General features: G+C 43.5%; 1 protein-coding gene across 4 annotated transcripts in view; it reads right to left on the bottom strand.

Annotated features, from left to right (window-relative positions):
* PHC3 (polyhomeotic homolog 3) overlaps positions 1 to 16,923 on the bottom strand; it is a 179,695-nt gene that overhangs the window by 62,862 nt on the left and 99,910 nt on the right. For all 4 annotated transcript variants that reach the window (XM_069727342.1, XM_069727345.1, XM_069727343.1 and 1 more), the window contains exons 9-11: positions 14,363 to 14,519; positions 12,743 to 12,987; positions 2,322 to 2,481 (exon numbers count right to left, since the gene is read on the bottom strand). In XM_069727342.1, coding sequence (XP_069583443.1) covers positions 2,322 to 2,481; positions 12,743 to 12,987; positions 14,363 to 14,519 — 562 coding nt within the window. The remainder of the gene's footprint in view (positions 1 to 2,321; positions 2,482 to 12,742; positions 12,988 to 14,362; positions 14,520 to 16,923) is intronic.

Below are 16,923 nucleotides of genomic sequence, written 5' to 3'. Positions count from 1 at the left end.
TGCTCAAGCGAATCCCTGTTGTCAAGTGAATTGAGCTAGGCTGTGGACGTTAAGTCGGAGGGTGGCCGGATGTTTGCATATCTCATACTTGCAGCCGCCTGCTACTGGCAGCGAAGACTCCTGACAGTGTGCACTATGAGGATTCACAAGTCTGCAGTTACAGAGTGACTGTAGACTTTCATGTCAAACTTTGGAAATTGCAGCACGCCATATCTAAAGGCAATAACTTTTTTTTTTCATTTTAAGAAACATATCTAAGGAATGGGAACGCAAATCAACAGAAATACATATTAAGCAATGAGAATTCAAATGACCCAATATATACCATGGCTCCTAAAATGCAAACAAAAACATCAAGGTAAGCTGTCAGCTTTTACTTGGTGAGTTAAATAGAAATGAGAATGGGTTAACTGGAGTGGGGATGGTATCTATTTCTTAAGTCAGCAGATACACAACAAAAGGAGAGTGCCTGTAGGCAAATTCTTGGCCATGATGTAAAACTGTAAGGGTACCGTCACACAATGGTATTTTGATTGCTACGACAGCACGATTCGTGACGTTCCAGCGATATAGTTATTATCTCGCAGTGTCTGACACGCTCCTGCGATCAGGGACCCCGCTGAGAATCGTACGTCGTAGCAGATCGTTTGAAACTTTCTTTCGTCGTCTAGTGTCCCGCTGTGGCGGCATGATCGCATGGTGTAACAAAGGTGTGCACGATATTGTATACGATGTGCGCATAGTAACCAATGGCTTCTACATCGCACATACGTCATGAAATTATCGCTCCAGCGTCGTACATTGCAAAGTGTGACAGCAGTCTACGACGCTGGAGCGATATTGTTATGATGCTGGAGCGTCACGGATCGTGCCGTCGTAGCGATCAAAATGCCACTGTGTGACGGTACCCTAAGGCTATGTGCACACGTCAGGATTTCTGGCAGAAATTTTCCTGACAAAAACCTGACATTTCTGCCAGAAATTCGCATGCGTTTTTTTGCGCGTTTTTGATGCATTTTTTGATGCGTTTTTTCTTGCGTTTTTTCCAAATGCATAGAATAGCGGGAAAAACGCGAAAAAAACGCAAAATTAATGAACATGCTGCTTTTTTTTACCGCAATGCATTTTTTTTGCGGAAAAAAAACGCATCATGTGCACAAAAATTGCAGAATGCATTCTAAATGATAGGATGCATATGTCTGCAGTTTCTAATGTGGTTTTATCGCGTTTTTATTGCGAAAAAACGCGAAAAAAACCTGAACGTGTGCACATACCCTAAAAGACATTGCATCTACCAAGTGTCACTTAGATACTGCTGTCTCCTAATGCAGAAGTGGCGTCTTTGAGATGGCTGGGAATTGTACATGTATCATCATGCTGCCCCATAAGAAATCAGTAGAAAGCCATATGACAGAGAAATGCTGATTTTAAACTGAGCAATATTAAATAAAGCAATAGGTGTCTAAATATTAGCCGTTAAGATTATTAGAAGCTGGTTTAGATACTAAAATTCGAACTGCATAGAAAAGTCAAATGGTGCAATCTATGAAGAATATCCCTAGCAAACATAGAGTGACCCGATGGGTGCCCAAAGGTAAAAGGAAAGCTAGAAAACTATTCACAAAGTTGCAGATCCCACACAGTAATATTACTTTCATATTGAATTAATAAAGTTTCAAATTCAGTGTTTGAATGTCAGAAAATAAAACGCAATTATGTAATAAGAGTGGACTAACAAGTGTCTTGTGGCTTTAATTTGGGAAAAGAGGAAAGTATTGTAGTCTCTTCACCACTAAGCACTTCTGATATCGAGATCTGTCTATATCACTCTTAGGCTAGGTTCACATTGCGTTAATGGGTGTCCGCTAGCGGACTCCGTTACATGGCGCAATTGTCGCAATTAGCGCTATGTAACGGATCTGTTAGCGCACCCATTGACTGCAATGTGCTAACGGATCTCTAGCGCATCGCTAGCTCATGCCATTTTTGGCATGCGCTAGCGATGTCCGTTAGTTTCGGACGGACCGCAGACGCTGCTTGCAGCGTCCGAGGTCCGTTCCTCGCTAGCGCAGATTGGGTATCTGCGCTAGCGGGATCGCCAAACGCGATCCCTTTTGGGACATTGCGTTAGCGCAATCCGCTAGCATATGCTCCAAACGGATTGCCCTAACGCAATGTGAACCTAGCAGGAAGGATGAAGCAGGAATCCTTGGTTGTACCAATGAATCGAAGAAACCTTCTGAAAATTTATAAAAAAGGTGGAAAAGGAAAATAATAAAAAAAAGGAAAAGTCAAAAGAAAAGCTAAAACACAAGACTAACCCTCAGCTGTTATATCGTCTACATCAGAGTCTGTGGAGTTATCTGGAAGCTTGGCCGTACTCTGAATATCCGACTCCATGTCAGTAAGGTTCATCATCTGTTCATCAAGTGTCACTTGCCCTTTGTCAAGTTCATCAACCAGTAGGGAAGAACGATTTACCTGTAATATAAAATGGTGAGTCTTAAAGGGAATCTGTCCCCAGGTTCTTGTTATGCGATCTGAGAGCAGCAGTATATCGTGGCTGAGAACGTAATTCCAGCGATGTGTCTCTTGCTGAGCTGTTTGCTGTCATTTTGATATAGTCACTATTAATCTGCTGCAGATCTAGCAGTGCTCAAATTCTGAGCCCTGTAAAACACAGCTCACACCACTGATTGGCAACTTTCTGTGTACATTGTACATTGGCAGAAAGATGCTGATCAGTAATGGGTGTAAGATTAAATAGAGCACAAGACACCTAGTCCAGTAGTGCTAATCTTCTGCTGATAAAACACTGATTTTATAGAAACAGCAACAGGAATCAGGCTCTCAGATCCTATATCATGCTGCTCTTAGATTTTATACCAAAAACCTGCTGACAGATACCACTTAATTTATTCATTATGAAGTGATATTTCTTAAGGGTTTTCAAGTGAGTCAAAATTTTGTATAAAATGATCAGATTGGGTTCTAATAAATACAGTTGTGGTCAACGTTACTGGTACCCCTTCAGTTAGTTCATTAATATTATTATTATTTTTATTATTATTATTATTATTACTATTTATTTATATAGCACCATTGATTCCACGGTGCAGTACATGAGAAGGGGTTACATACAAATTACAGATATCACTTACAGTAAGCAAACTAACAATTACAGACTGATACAGAGGGGCGAGGACTCTGCCCTTGCGGGCTTACATTCTACAGGATGGTGGGGAAGGAGACAGTAGGTTGGGGGGTTGCAGTAGCTCCTGTGTTGGTGAGGCGGTAGCTCTGGTAGTGATGAGGAGGCAGCGGGGTCAGTGCAGGCTGTAGGCTTTCCTGAAGAGATGGGTTTTCAGGTTCTGTCTGAAGGATCCGAATGTGGTTGATAGTCGGACGTGTTGGGGCAAAGAATTCCAGAGGATGGGGGATTTTCAGGAGAAGTCTTGGAGGCGGTTGGGTGAGGAGCGGATAAGTGTGGAGGAGAGAAGGAGGTCTTGGGAGGACCGGAGATTACGTGAGGGAAGATATCGGGAGATTAGTTCTGAGATATAAGGAGGAAACAGGTTATGGATGGCTTTGTAGGTTAGTATTAGTAATTTGAACTGGATACGCTGAGGGAATGGGAGCCAGCGAAGAGATTTGCAGAGGGGGGAAGCAGAGGAGTAGCGAGGAGAGAGATTAGTCGGGCAGCAGAGTGAAGAATGGACTGGAGAGGTGCAAGGGTGTTAGCAGGGAGGGCACAGAAAAGGATGTTGCAGTAGTCAATGTGGGAGATGATAAGGGCATGCACAAGCATTTTAGTAGATTGACAGTAAAGGAAAAGACGGATTCTGGAGATATTTTTGAGCTGGAGGCGACAGGAGATGGAAAGAGCTTCGAAGTGCGGTTTGAAGGACAGGGCAGAGTCAAGGGTTACTCTGAGGCAGCAGACTTCCGATCAGTGGTGTCTGACACCTAGCAATCCCATTGGTCAGCTGTAACCAATTCCAGTTTATATATGAACTCACATATTTGATACAAAAAAGCACAAGACAACAATTAAAACAGTGCTGGGACACAAATACTGGCTCCCGCTGTTCACTTTCAGACAAAAAAAAATAAATCAAAATAACCTGTGATTAGTTAGACTCCACGTCCCCACCTTGCCAGTTCTGACATGCCTTTGATTGGCCTATGACTGGTGGTTTTCATGCTAAAAAGTTTCAATGTTCAATACAATATCAAACTGTCTGAACAGACCAGAAATGCTACTATTACCAAGCGCAAACAGTGCAAGACTATCACATCCTGACTTTAACAGTTCAACATTTTGATAAGTTTAGTGCTCATGGAACCAAACAAGAACCCTACAGAACATGGTGGAAAGTAAATGAGAAAATCCTACGAAAGCTGGTTTGAAATGTGGCACAGTACCATGTACAAAATCCAACGAACTTCAGGCTGAGCTAAAGACATAAGTAGAAAGGAGTAAAAGAGAGAATTAACTTTTCCAAAAGCTGCAAACACAAAGCAACCATGAACAGATGAAACCAAGAACTCTTTGGCAGTATACCAACATGAAGCCTAAAATATATACAGTACAGACCGAAAGTTTGGACACACCTTCTCATTTAAAGATTTTTCTGTATTTTCACGACTATGAAAATTGTACATTCACACTCAAGGCATCAAAACTATGAATTAACACATGTGGAATTACATACTTAACAAAAAAGTGTGAAACAACTGAAATCATGTCTTATATTATAGGTTCTTCAAAGTAGCCACCTTTTGCTTTGATGACTGCTTTGCACACTCTTGGCATTCTCTTGATGAGCTTCAAGAGGTAGTCACTGGGAATGGTCTTCCAACAATCTTGAAGGAGTTCCCAGAGATGCTTAGCACTTGTTGTCCCATTTGCCTTCACTCTGTGGTCCAGCTCACCCCAAACCATCTCGATTGGGTTCAGGTCTGGTGACTGTGGAGGCCAGGTCATCTGACGTAGCACCCCATCACTCTCCTTCTTGGTCAAATAGCCCTTACCCAGCCTGGAGGTGTGTTTGGGGTCATTGTCCCGTTGAAAAATAAATGATGGTCCAACTAAACGCTAACCAGATGGAATAGCATGCCGCTGCAAGATGCTGTGGTAGCCATGCTGGTTCAGTATGCCTTCAATTTTGAATAAATCCCCAACAGTGTCACCAGCAAAGCACCCCCACACCATCACACCTCCATGCTTCATGGTGGGAACCAGGCATGTAGAGTCCATCCGTTCACCTTTTCTGCGTCGCACAAAGACACGGTGGTTGGAACCAAAGATCTCAAACTTGGACTCATCAGACCAAAGCACAGATTTCCACTGGTCTAATGTCCATTCCTTGTGTTCTTTAGCCCAAACAAGTCTCTTCTGCTTGTTGCCTGTCCTTAGCAATGGTTTCCTAGCAGCTATTTTACTATGAAGGCCTGCTGCACAAAGTCTCCTCTTAACAGTTGTTGTAGAGATGTGTCTGCTGCTAGAACTCTGTGTGGCATTGACCTGGTCTCTAATCTGAGCTGCTGTTAACCTGCGATTTCTGAGGCTGGTGACTCAGATAAACTTATCCTCAAGAGCAGAGGTGACTCTTGGTCTTCCTTTCCTGGGGCAGTCCTCATGTGAGCCAGTTTCTTTGCAGCACTTGATGGTTTTTGCAACTGCACTTGGGGACACTTTCAAAGTTTTCCCAATTTTTCGGACTGACTGTCCTTCATTTCTTAAAGTAATGATGGCCACTCGTTTTTCTTTACTTAGCTGCTTTTTTCTTGCCATAATACAAATTCTAACAGTCTATTCAGTAGGACTATCACCATCAATCAATATCACCATTACACACTGAATGGGAAACCACTGGGTAAATCTGACAGGGAGAAGGACTTGGGGATCCTAGTTAATGATAAACTTACCTGGAGCAGCCAGTGCCAGGCAGCAGCTGCCAAGGCAAACAGGATCATGGGGTGCATTAAAAGAGGTCTGGATACACATGATGAGAGCATTATACTGCCTCTGTACAAATCCCTAGTTAGACCGCACATGGAGTACTGTGTCCAGTTTTGGGCACCGGTGCTCAGGAAGGATATAATGGAACTAGAGAGAGTACAAAGGAGGGCAACAAAATTAGTAAAGGGGATGGGAGAACTACAATACCCAGATAGATTAGCGAAATTAGGATTATTTAGTCTAGAAAAAAGACGACTGAGGGGCGATCTAATAACCATGTATAAGTATATAAGGGGACAATACAAATATCTCGCTGAGGATCTGTTTATACCAAGGAAGGTGACGGGCACAAGGGGGCATTCTTTGCGTCTGGAGGAGAGAAGGTTTTTCCACCAACATAGAAGAGGATTCTTTACTGTTAGGGCAGTGAGAATCTGGAATTGCTTGCCTGCGGAGGTGGTGATGGCGAACTCAGTCGAGGGGTTCAAGAGAGGCCTGGATGTCTTCCTGGAGCAGAACAATACTGTATCATACAATTATTAGGTTCTGTAGAAGGACGTAGATCTGGGGATTTATTATGATGGAATATAGGCTGAACTGGATGGACAAATGTCTTTTTTCGGCCTTACTAACTATGTTACTATGTTACTATCAGCTGTGTATCCACCAGACTTCTGCACAACACAACTGATGGTCCCGGACCGGTGCCAGCAGGGGGTCCCCAGCCTGTCATCGCAGGGTCAGCTGTACCGCCATTTAGCCGATAGAGCTGACCGCAATGATAAGGGAAGGAATGCTGCGCTCCTTCCCCCATCATCCCCCTGTCAGCATCTGACGTCGGCGATGCTGACAGGGGGCGTCACTGCCTACAGGGGGTCTGCCTAATACTACAGAGTCTGCCTATAGGGCGTCTGCCTAAGACTGCATGGTGTGCCTATAGGGGTCTACCTAATACTACAGGGTCTGCCCAATACTGCAGGGTCTGCCTATGGGGGGTCTGCCTACAGGGGGGTCTGCCTAATACTACAGGGTCTGCCTATGGAGGGTCTGCCTAATACTAAAGGTTCTGCCTATGGGGGGTCTGCCTAATACTACAGGGTCTGCCTACAGGGGGGTCTGCCTAATTCTACAGGGTCTGCCTATAGGGGGGTCTGCCTAATACTACAGGGTCTGCCTATAGGGGGGTCTGCCTAATACTACAGGGTCTGCCTAATACTACAGGGTCTGCCTATGGGGGGGTCTGCCTAATACTACAGGGTCTGCCTATGGGGGGTCTGCCTAATACTACAGGGTCTGCCTATGGGGGGTCAGCCTAATACTACAGGGTCTGCCTATGGGGGGTCTGCCTAATACTACAGGGTCTGACTATGGGGGGTCTGCCTAATACTACAGGGTCTGCCTATGGGGGGTCTGCCTAATACTGGGGGGTCTGCCAAATACTATAGGGTCTGCCTATGGGGGGGTCAGCCTAATACTACAGGGTCTGCCTATGGGGGATCTGCCTAATACTACAGGGTCTGCCAACAGGGGGTCTGCCTAATACTACAGGGTCTGCCTATGGGGGGGTCTGCCTAATACTACAGGGTCTGCCTAATACTACAATGTCTGCCTAATACCACAGGGTCTGCCTATGGGGGATCTGCCTAATACTACAGGGTCTGCCTGTTGGGGGGTCTGTCTTACACTACAGGGTCTGCCTATGGGGGGTCTTCCTAATACTACAGGGTCTGCCTATGGGGGTCTGCCTAATGCTACAGGGTCTGCCTATGGGGGGTCTGCCTTATACTACAGGGTCTGCCTATGGGGGGTCTGCCTAATACTACAGGGTCTGCCTATGGGGGGTAGGCCTAATGCTACAAGGTCTGCCTTATACTACAAGGTTTGTCTTTGGGGGGGTCTGCATTATATTACAGGGTCTGCCTATGGGGTCTGTCTTATTCCACAGGGTGTGCCTATGGGGGTGCTGCCTTATACTACAGGGTCTGCCTATGGAGGTGCTGCCTTATACTACAGGGTCTGCCTATAGGGGTGCTGCCTTATAGTACAGGGTCTGCCTATGGGGGTGCTGTTTTATACTACAGGGTCTGCTTATAGGGGGGCTTCTTTATAGTACTGGGTCTGCCAATAGGGGTGCTGCTTTATAGTACTGGGTCTGCCAATAGGGGTGCTTCCTTAAAGTACAGGGTCTGCCTATGGGGGTGCTGTCTTATACTACAGGGTCTGCCTATAGAGGTGCTGCCTTATAGTACTGGGTCTGCCTATAGGGGTGCTGTCTTATACTACAGGGTCTGCCTATAGGGGTGCTGCTTTATACTACAGGGTCAGGCGGCGGGTACTACCTTATACTACAGAGTCTGCCTATGGGTGCTGCCTTGTGCTATACAGTCTGCCTATGGGGAGTGCATTATACTATATTGAGGACTATCTGGTACATTATACTATATTGAGGACTATCTGGTGCATTATACTATATTGAGGAAGATCTGGTGCATTATACTATATGGAGGCTATCTAGAGGGGCATCATACAATGTGGGGATTACAGTGCTGGAGCCATCAGTTTGGAAGCTACTAAGGGGTCAGTATACTGTGTATAAGAGAGCATCATGCTATGTATAGGGGAGCTGTACAGGGGGAGACTCGGGACATTATTAAATGTAAAGTGGGCACTTATTGTTATAGGGGAACTCAGGTTCCCCTATAAGACATACTGATAGGGAATTTAGATTGTGAGCCCCATCGGGGACAGCGATGATAATGTGTGTAAAGCGCTGCGGAATATGTTGGCGCTATATAAAAAAAGATTATTATTACTATTGTTACTGTGACTATCAAAGGGGTACACAGGACAATATTACTTTCTAGGGGGCAAAATATGGGCACTGTTTTCTAGGGCACTTGCCCCTGGCATTGCTATATTATAGAGAGGTGCCTTAAAATTTAGAGGGCACACAGAACCACACAGCAGGTGCAGTAATAGGGACACATATGGCAGCAGCGGCTCAGTATTGGGGTATCAGGTGCAGTAATAGGGACACATACGGCAGCAGCGGCTCAGTTTTGAGGTATCAGCAGGATGAGGAGTTTGTGCAGGTTGGGTATAGATGGTGATGGGGCTGGAATATGAGAAGTGAAATGTGTCTTTGTTGTATTCTCTGCAGCTGAGTCCTGGCAGGAAGAAGTTGTCGTGTCTGTCTGGGCCAGATAGAAAAGACGGGAAAAGTGACGACTCCATCATAAAGAACATCAGCGGTAAGACATTATCTGTAACTGTGTTGTGATCTATGTTCTGTAGGGCTGGTATCTACCACTGACCATATGGCGGTAATATCCATGTTGGTCTTTATATAGAGATTATCTACTATATAATCATCTAAGGGTCACTTCCGTTTTTCTGTCTGTCTGTCTGTCACGGAAATCCCAAGTCGCTGATTGGTTGCGGCAAAACAGCCACGACCAATCAGCGACAGGCACAGTCCGATGGCAAAATGGCCGCTCCTTCCTCCCCGCAGTCAGTGCCCGCTCCATAATCCCCTACAGTCAGCGCTCACACAGGGTTAATGGCAGCGTTAACGGACCGCATTATGCCGTGGTGTAACGCACTCCGTTAACGCTGCTATTAACCCTGTGTGACCAACTTTTTACTATTGATGCTGCCTATGCAGCATCAATAGTAAAAAGATCTAATGTTAAAAATAATTTAAAAAAAATAAAAAATAGTTACAGTATATACTCACCCTTCATTGGCCCCTTGGATCCAGAACAGGCCTTTCCCGCTCCTTGCGACGCCCCGGTCACCGCTCCATGCATTACGATCTCACGAGATGATGACGTAGCGGTCTCGCAAGAGTGCTACGTCATCATCTTGCGAGACCGCATTGCACTCTTGGGACCGGAGTGCGCGAGGAGCATCGGTAAACGATTCGCCTGGATCCAGGGGCCAACGGAAGGTGAGTATATCACTATTTTTTATTTTAATTCTTTTTTTAACAGGGATATGATGCCCACATTGCTATGTACTACGTGGGCTGTGCAATATACTACTTGGGCTGTGCAATATACTACGTGGGCTGTGCAATATGCTACATGGCTGTGCAATATACTACGTGGCTGTGCAATATACTACGTGGCTGTGCAATATACTACGTGGCTGTGCTATATACTACGTGGGCTGTGCTATACACTACGTGGCTGTGCAATATACTACGTGGCTGTGTTATACACTACATGGGCTGTTATATACTACGTGGGCTGTGCAATATACTACGTGGGCTGTGCAATATACTGCGTGGCTGTGCAATATATTACGTGGGCTGTGCAATATACTACGTGGGCTGTGCAATATACTACGTGGGCTGTGCAATATACTACGTGGGCTGTGCAATATACTACGTGGGCTGTGCAATATACTACGTGGGCTGTGCAATATACTACATGGCTGTGCAATATACTATGTGGCTGTGCTATATACTATGGGGCAGTGCTATATACTCCATGGGCTGTGCAATATACGTGGCTGTGCAATATACTACGTGGCTGTGCTATATACTACGTGGGCTGTGCTATATACCACGTGGCTGTGCAATATACTACGTGGCTGTGTTATACACTACATGGGCTGTTATATACTACGTGGGCTGTGCTATATACTATGTGGGCTGTGCAATATACTACGTGGGCTGTGCAATATACTGCGTGGCTGTGCAATATACTACGTGGCTGTGCAATATACTACGTGGCTGTGCTATATACTATGTGGGCTCTGCTATATACTACGTGGCTGTGTTATACACTACGTGGGCTGTTATATACTACGTGGGCTGTGCTATATACTACGTGGGCTGTGTATACACTACGTGGGCTGTTATATACTACGTGGGCTGTGTTATACACTACGTGGGCTGTGTTATACACTACGTGGGCTGTGTTATACTGTACACTGCGTGCATGGGCTGTTATATACTACGTGAGCTGTGTTATATGCTATGTGGGCTGTTATACACTCCATAGGCTGTGCTATATACTCCGTGGGCTGTTATATACTACGTGGCTGTGCTATATACTCCGTGGGCTGTGTTATATACTACGTGGCTGTGCTATATACTCCATGGGCTGTGCTATATACTCCGTGGCTGTGCTATATACTACGTGGCTGTGCAACATACTACGTGGCTGTGCTATATACTACGTGGCCGGCCGTGAACAATCAGCGACAGGCACAGTCCAGCCGCGAATTGGCGCGGGATTTGAACCACGCTTCGCTAATTGGTCGCTGTTGGCTGAATCCTGTGTATTCAATGTATTATTCTAAAATCTTCATAAATAAACTACATACATATTCTAGAATACCCGATGCGTTAGAATCAGGCTACCATCTAGTCTTCAATAATAGCGCTGCTGAGGTTCTCCTCCACTATTAGGGCGCATCACCCAGTTGTAATCAAGATTACCTGGTTAGGGGCCCACTCAGAAGCTTGGCCCCCCGAGCCAAAACCCTAGCTACGCCTCTGTCCCAACCCCATTTATAAGGCAAGAAATCCCACTTATTAAACCTGACAGGGCACACCTGTGAAGCGAAAACCATTCCTGATGACTACCTCTTGAAGCTCATCAAGAAAATGCCAAGAGTGTGCAAAGCAGTCATCAAAGCAAAAGGTGGCTACTTTGAAGAACCTAGAATATAAGACATAATTTCAGTTGTTTCACACTTTTTTGTTAAGTATATAATTCCACATGTGTTAAGTCATAGTCTTGATGCCTTCAGTGTGAACTTACAATTTTCATAGTCATGGAAATACAGAAAAATTTTTAAATGAGAAGGTGTGTCCAAACTTTTGGTCTGTACTGTATGTATATATATATATATATATATATATATATATATATATATATTATGTTTCAGCATTTCTTTTTAAAAATGACTGAATATACGGTGACAGGTTAACATTTTTGTTGCATGTATTGGGACATGCTATTAAAATATTCCAATAATAAACAGTTGCTAAATATTGACTTATTTCTGAAAATATTGGGTGTTTAATGATAAACAATTATAAATGCCAATAATGACAACCATACCTGTAAACCTTGTAATACTCGCCAATCCCCCACAGATCTAGCTACAACTCTGCTCGTTCCCCTCATGTCCCCCCGATCTTTATCTCCTGCTGCAGTGTTGACGTCCATGCAAGGATCGGTGACTGTTACAGCCAATGAAAGCAGTCACATGCTACTGTATCAGGACATCATAACTACAGGAAAAGCTGGAAACCATTGAGGATCTGGGCTGCCCTAATGGGGTACTGATTTGGTGAGTTTTGCTTATTTCATTTTTTTCTACGCACATTCTGAGCGAAGAGTAACACATTTTTTCTCTCCATACAACCTGTTTAAATGCCAGGAAATTAATATAAAAGTTGTAGTAATGTCATAAAACTTGTGCTAGAAAAATCTGCTTTTGGAAGTCTTTCAACAACTGTCCTCATCAGTAAATGAAGATCAATATTTCTTGTTCCTTCCAAAAAGACTTGGGTATATGAGCAAAACACCAAAATAAAAAAAAATAGTAGGAGTATGCAGAAAAAAAAAACATATAATACAGACAACACTTAGGGCCTGATTTTGCAAAACTAGCAGAAATTAGAGACAAATGTTAAAGCAATACAGTGCTGTAAATAATTGTCTGCAATCAGTCTGGTGACTGATTCTAGAGTCAGCATTTATAAGACAGATTACCTTTTTATCTCATGACTACTAAAGTGACCATACTTGTACTTACAGGAAATGGTTCTAGGCCTTCTTGAATAACAAATCCCTCAATGACATGGGTGAGAATCTGTGGTTTCACGATGGCTTGAGGAAGCTTGCTCTCCAACCCTGGAATGCTATTCGGCTTCTGTGTACTATTACTTCTTGTAGTAGCAGCTGGTAGAAGTAGTGGTGGTGCTGGGATGGAGGCATATGAATTGTCAGATGGGGACTTGATAACTGAGGCACTAACTGAAGAAACTGCTGTTGGGAGACCTTGAAATTTAGAAAAACAGAATTTCACTATAACCAAGTACAGCAACACATCATATGTTAAACAGCTAATAGGTCACGTGATATCCTTAGGATAGGTCATCATTATCAATTGTGGGGAATCTGACACCTGCACCAATCAGCTGTCATTAACTGAGATGGCGGCTGTAAGTAAACAATGAAAGGAGCTGATGTGTAATCTTCTCGGCCATACATTGCCATCCACTCTATTTGAGTGGGCAGATGCTCTATCAGCATTTTGACAGCACTACAGGTGTTGGGACTTCCTTCCCCTCACTTAGCAGCCTGCATTGCATCAGCCATTGTGAAATGACTTCCCTGCCTTAAACTAAGAGCCCTTTCTCCGTACTGCTATCTGTACAGATATTAGGTCAAGAACAAAAAGTCAAGGACTCTTTCAGTAAAGGTACCGTCACACTCAGCAACTTTGCAACGAGAACAACAACAATCCGTGACGTTGCAGCGTCCTGGATAGCGATCTCGTTGTGTTTGACACGCAGCAGCGATCTGGATCCCGCTGTGCCATCGCTGGTCGGAGATAGAAGTCCAGAACTTTATTTGGTCGTCAGGTCGGCCGGCGTGTATCGTCATGTTTGACATCAAAAGCAACGATGCCTGCAATGTTTTACATGGAGCTAACAACCAGGGAGAACGATAAGTGAGTCGCAGTTACGTCACTGGATCGCTCCTGCATCGTTCTGGAGTTGCTGTGTTTAACGTCTCTACAGCGACCTAAACAGCGACGCTCCAGCGATCGGCTCATTGTCTATATCGCTGCAGCGTCGCTGAGTGTGACGGTACCTTAAGAAAAGCTGTCCTCCCCCCATCCTGTAAACTGTCTCGGGGTCTCTGATGCTACAGATGGATTACACTTGGCCGCAGGCAATAGACAGTAAGTTAGAAGTAAAGACGAAAACTTTATATAAGTATTTGGTATTGTCTGATGGAAAGGTGAAAACTTTATTTTGGGTAAACAAAGTTCTTTGAAATTTTGTTAGTCATCATACTGGCCATTAGATCAGCCTATGTTTATTGGCACAACACTGATCACTCGAATAAGTGGGAAATATGAATAGCAGAAATGCAGGTAACTGAACAAAAACAATAGTGGAAAATAACCACCGTACATATTTCTAGCTGCATGCAGAAACCTGAGAAGTTATGAAGAATAAAAAAAAAGAGTTACTGTATACTACTTTTTTTTACATTTTTCTACAAAACCTAAAAAATGAACCAGCAGCCTTACTGAATATAACAGAACTTTCAATGGCAATCCTCCATTGATCACTTTATGTGTATCGGCCTAAGCGCATCAAATTCAGAAACGTTACCATGGAATATATATTGTTATTTTTACCTTGCATGATATGATCTACAGGAAGCTCCTCGCCACTCTCTAAAGGAAGTGCAGGGGGAGACAGTGTTGGAGGTGTGGGGGTCTGAGTAATCACACGTACACATTCGTGTTGCTCCATTGGCACTTCTTCAGGACACAAATGTTCTACTTGGTAAACCTGGATAGGAACAGCAGATGTTCATTAGAAACAATGCAGCTAATCAAAACATTTCCTTTATTTTAACCTTATAACTCAAACTTTAGCCAACAATTTAATTGAAAGGTCAAAAAAGTGCTAAAACATTCAGTTTGGATGTTCACTAAAATGTGCAAACAGAAATGTTTTAAAAAAATTACTATGTCCACCATAAAAAGTGAAACATACAGTTAAGTCCATATATATTTGGACAGAGACAACATTTTTCTAATTTTAGTTATAGACATTACCACAATGAATTTTAAACAAAACAATAGGGGTGGAGCCACATATTCATTACTATAAATGAGCGACCCCACGTGACCGCTCATACAGTAGAAGGTGCGGCCAGGACAGGAAGCAGCGCCAGCGAGGGAGCCGGGTGAGTATTTTAACAACAGCGGGGGGGGGGGGGGGGGCGCACAGGGGTTGGGGTCATGGATCTTTATTTTAAACACGATTATTCATATCTTCTCTACAGCAAACGCTGCTGCAGGGAGGTTATGAATCGCGGCTTCAGCACCAAATGCAGGGGACAGCGCTAAACTTTAGGATAACAATATATATAAAAAAACAAAATGGAGAATACTTGAAATGGAGCAATAAAATAAATCATTGCTTTTCTATTTTTCCGTCCCCATAGCGGTAGGAGGACTTGACGGACAAGTTGCACTTTTAAGTGACACCATTCATTTTGAAATGTGATGCACATGAAAGCGGGAAAAAGCTGGGAAAAAAATTCCAAGTGTGTTAAAATTGCAAGTGCAATTTCGCAATTGTTTTTGTTTTATCTATAATTTTCATTAAATGGTAAAACTGACAAGGTAATATGATTCTCCTAGTCCGTACGAGTACGCAGATACCAAACATGTATGTTTTTTTTTATTTAAGTGGGGAAAACAAATTTGGAAATTTGTAAGAAAACAAAAATGTCACTTATGTTGCCATTTTCCAAGACCTGTAGTATCTTCATTTTTCAGGCTATGGAGCTGTATGAGGACTTATTTTTTGATTGAGTGATACCATTTTGGAGTAGATAAAGTGTTTTGATCGCCTCCTATTGCAATGGTGCGGAAGCCAAACAAATTTAATTCTGAAGTTTTGATTTTTTTTCTTGTTACGCTTTTTACCGATGTTCATTTATTTTATATTTTGATAGATCGGACATTTCAGAACGCAGCAAAACCAAATATGTACATTTTTATTGTTTTATTTGTAATGGTACAATAGGGGGTTGATTTGAACCTGCATTTTTTTTTTATCCATATTTTTTAAAACTTTTTTTCTCACTATTTACTGTGTTTAATAGTCCCATTAGGAAACTTGAATCTGCGATCATTGCTATACATAGCAGTGCTTCACCACTGCCTTTTATAGGTGAAATCACAATCTCCCATGAACGCAGTAGAATTGTAATGACAGGACTGGGGGTCATCAGCAGACCCCTGGCTGTCATGACAACCCATTGGCACCCTGCGGTCACGTGACAGTGGAGCCGATGGGCGAGATGAATGACTCAATTCCGGATGGTGCATGTTATAACCTTTTGTCAGTGATTGACAGGGTAATTTAACTGGTTAACAGCGGCAGGTGAAGCTCAGATCCACCAGGCTGTTAGAGGCACTTGAAGTGCGGGAAAAGATGCAGGATCAGCATTGGAGCCCGCGTCAAAGTCAAGAAGAAAGTAGACTCAGGCACTCAACTTAAGCAGAGCTTGTTTATGATTTAATGTAGTCATCAAATTAAACGTTTCGGCCACAGTGGACGGCCTTCTTCAGTAACAATATTTAGAGAGAGATAAAAGCATAGATAAACATGTATTAATATCCCACATCGGCACAGTGGCAGCAAAAAGTCTTCTGCATATGGGAGAGGTGTCCGGACCGGTATACCGGTAAATAATAGGAGCCAAAGCAGGGCAGCGTGCCGGCGTGGCAGACAGAGATGGAATCCACTGCTAGTCACAGCCAAAGTCAAGAACATGACCAGTCATCATGAATGGAGAAAGATGTAGGCTTGCAGTTTCATTGACCTGCTAGAGAGGAATCATTTCTAATTGGCCTTTGCCCCCTTTAGGCCTTTTTTGGATTAGACAACCCTTCCCAGGTCATTCATCTGAATTTGTGGTTATTTAAACTGTATTAAATCATGGTACTAGTGCACTGATTCAATAGCAAACCTGTGTCTAGCTTGTGGAAGAGATAGACAAGGGAATTAGGTGCTATGTGCACTGAGATGCATGAGAGAGCACAACAGGAGTGCGGTCTGATGTAGGGAGAAGAGGAGAGACCTTCCAGATCAGGTGAATGCCAGTCATAGAGTGTATCATATCTGGGGAGCGTGTTACTACAGGGTGTGTTGTACATATATTTCTAATTGTGCTATT

Source organism: Ranitomeya imitator, chromosome 5 (genome assembly GCF_032444005.1).
Source record: "Ranitomeya imitator isolate aRanImi1 chromosome 5, aRanImi1.pri, whole genome shotgun sequence".
Classification (NCBI taxonomy): Eukaryota; Metazoa; Chordata; class Amphibia; order Anura; family Dendrobatidae; genus Ranitomeya; species Ranitomeya imitator.
The sequence above is the reverse complement of the archived record's forward strand: the minus strand, read 5'-3'. Positions and strand labels throughout refer to the sequence as shown.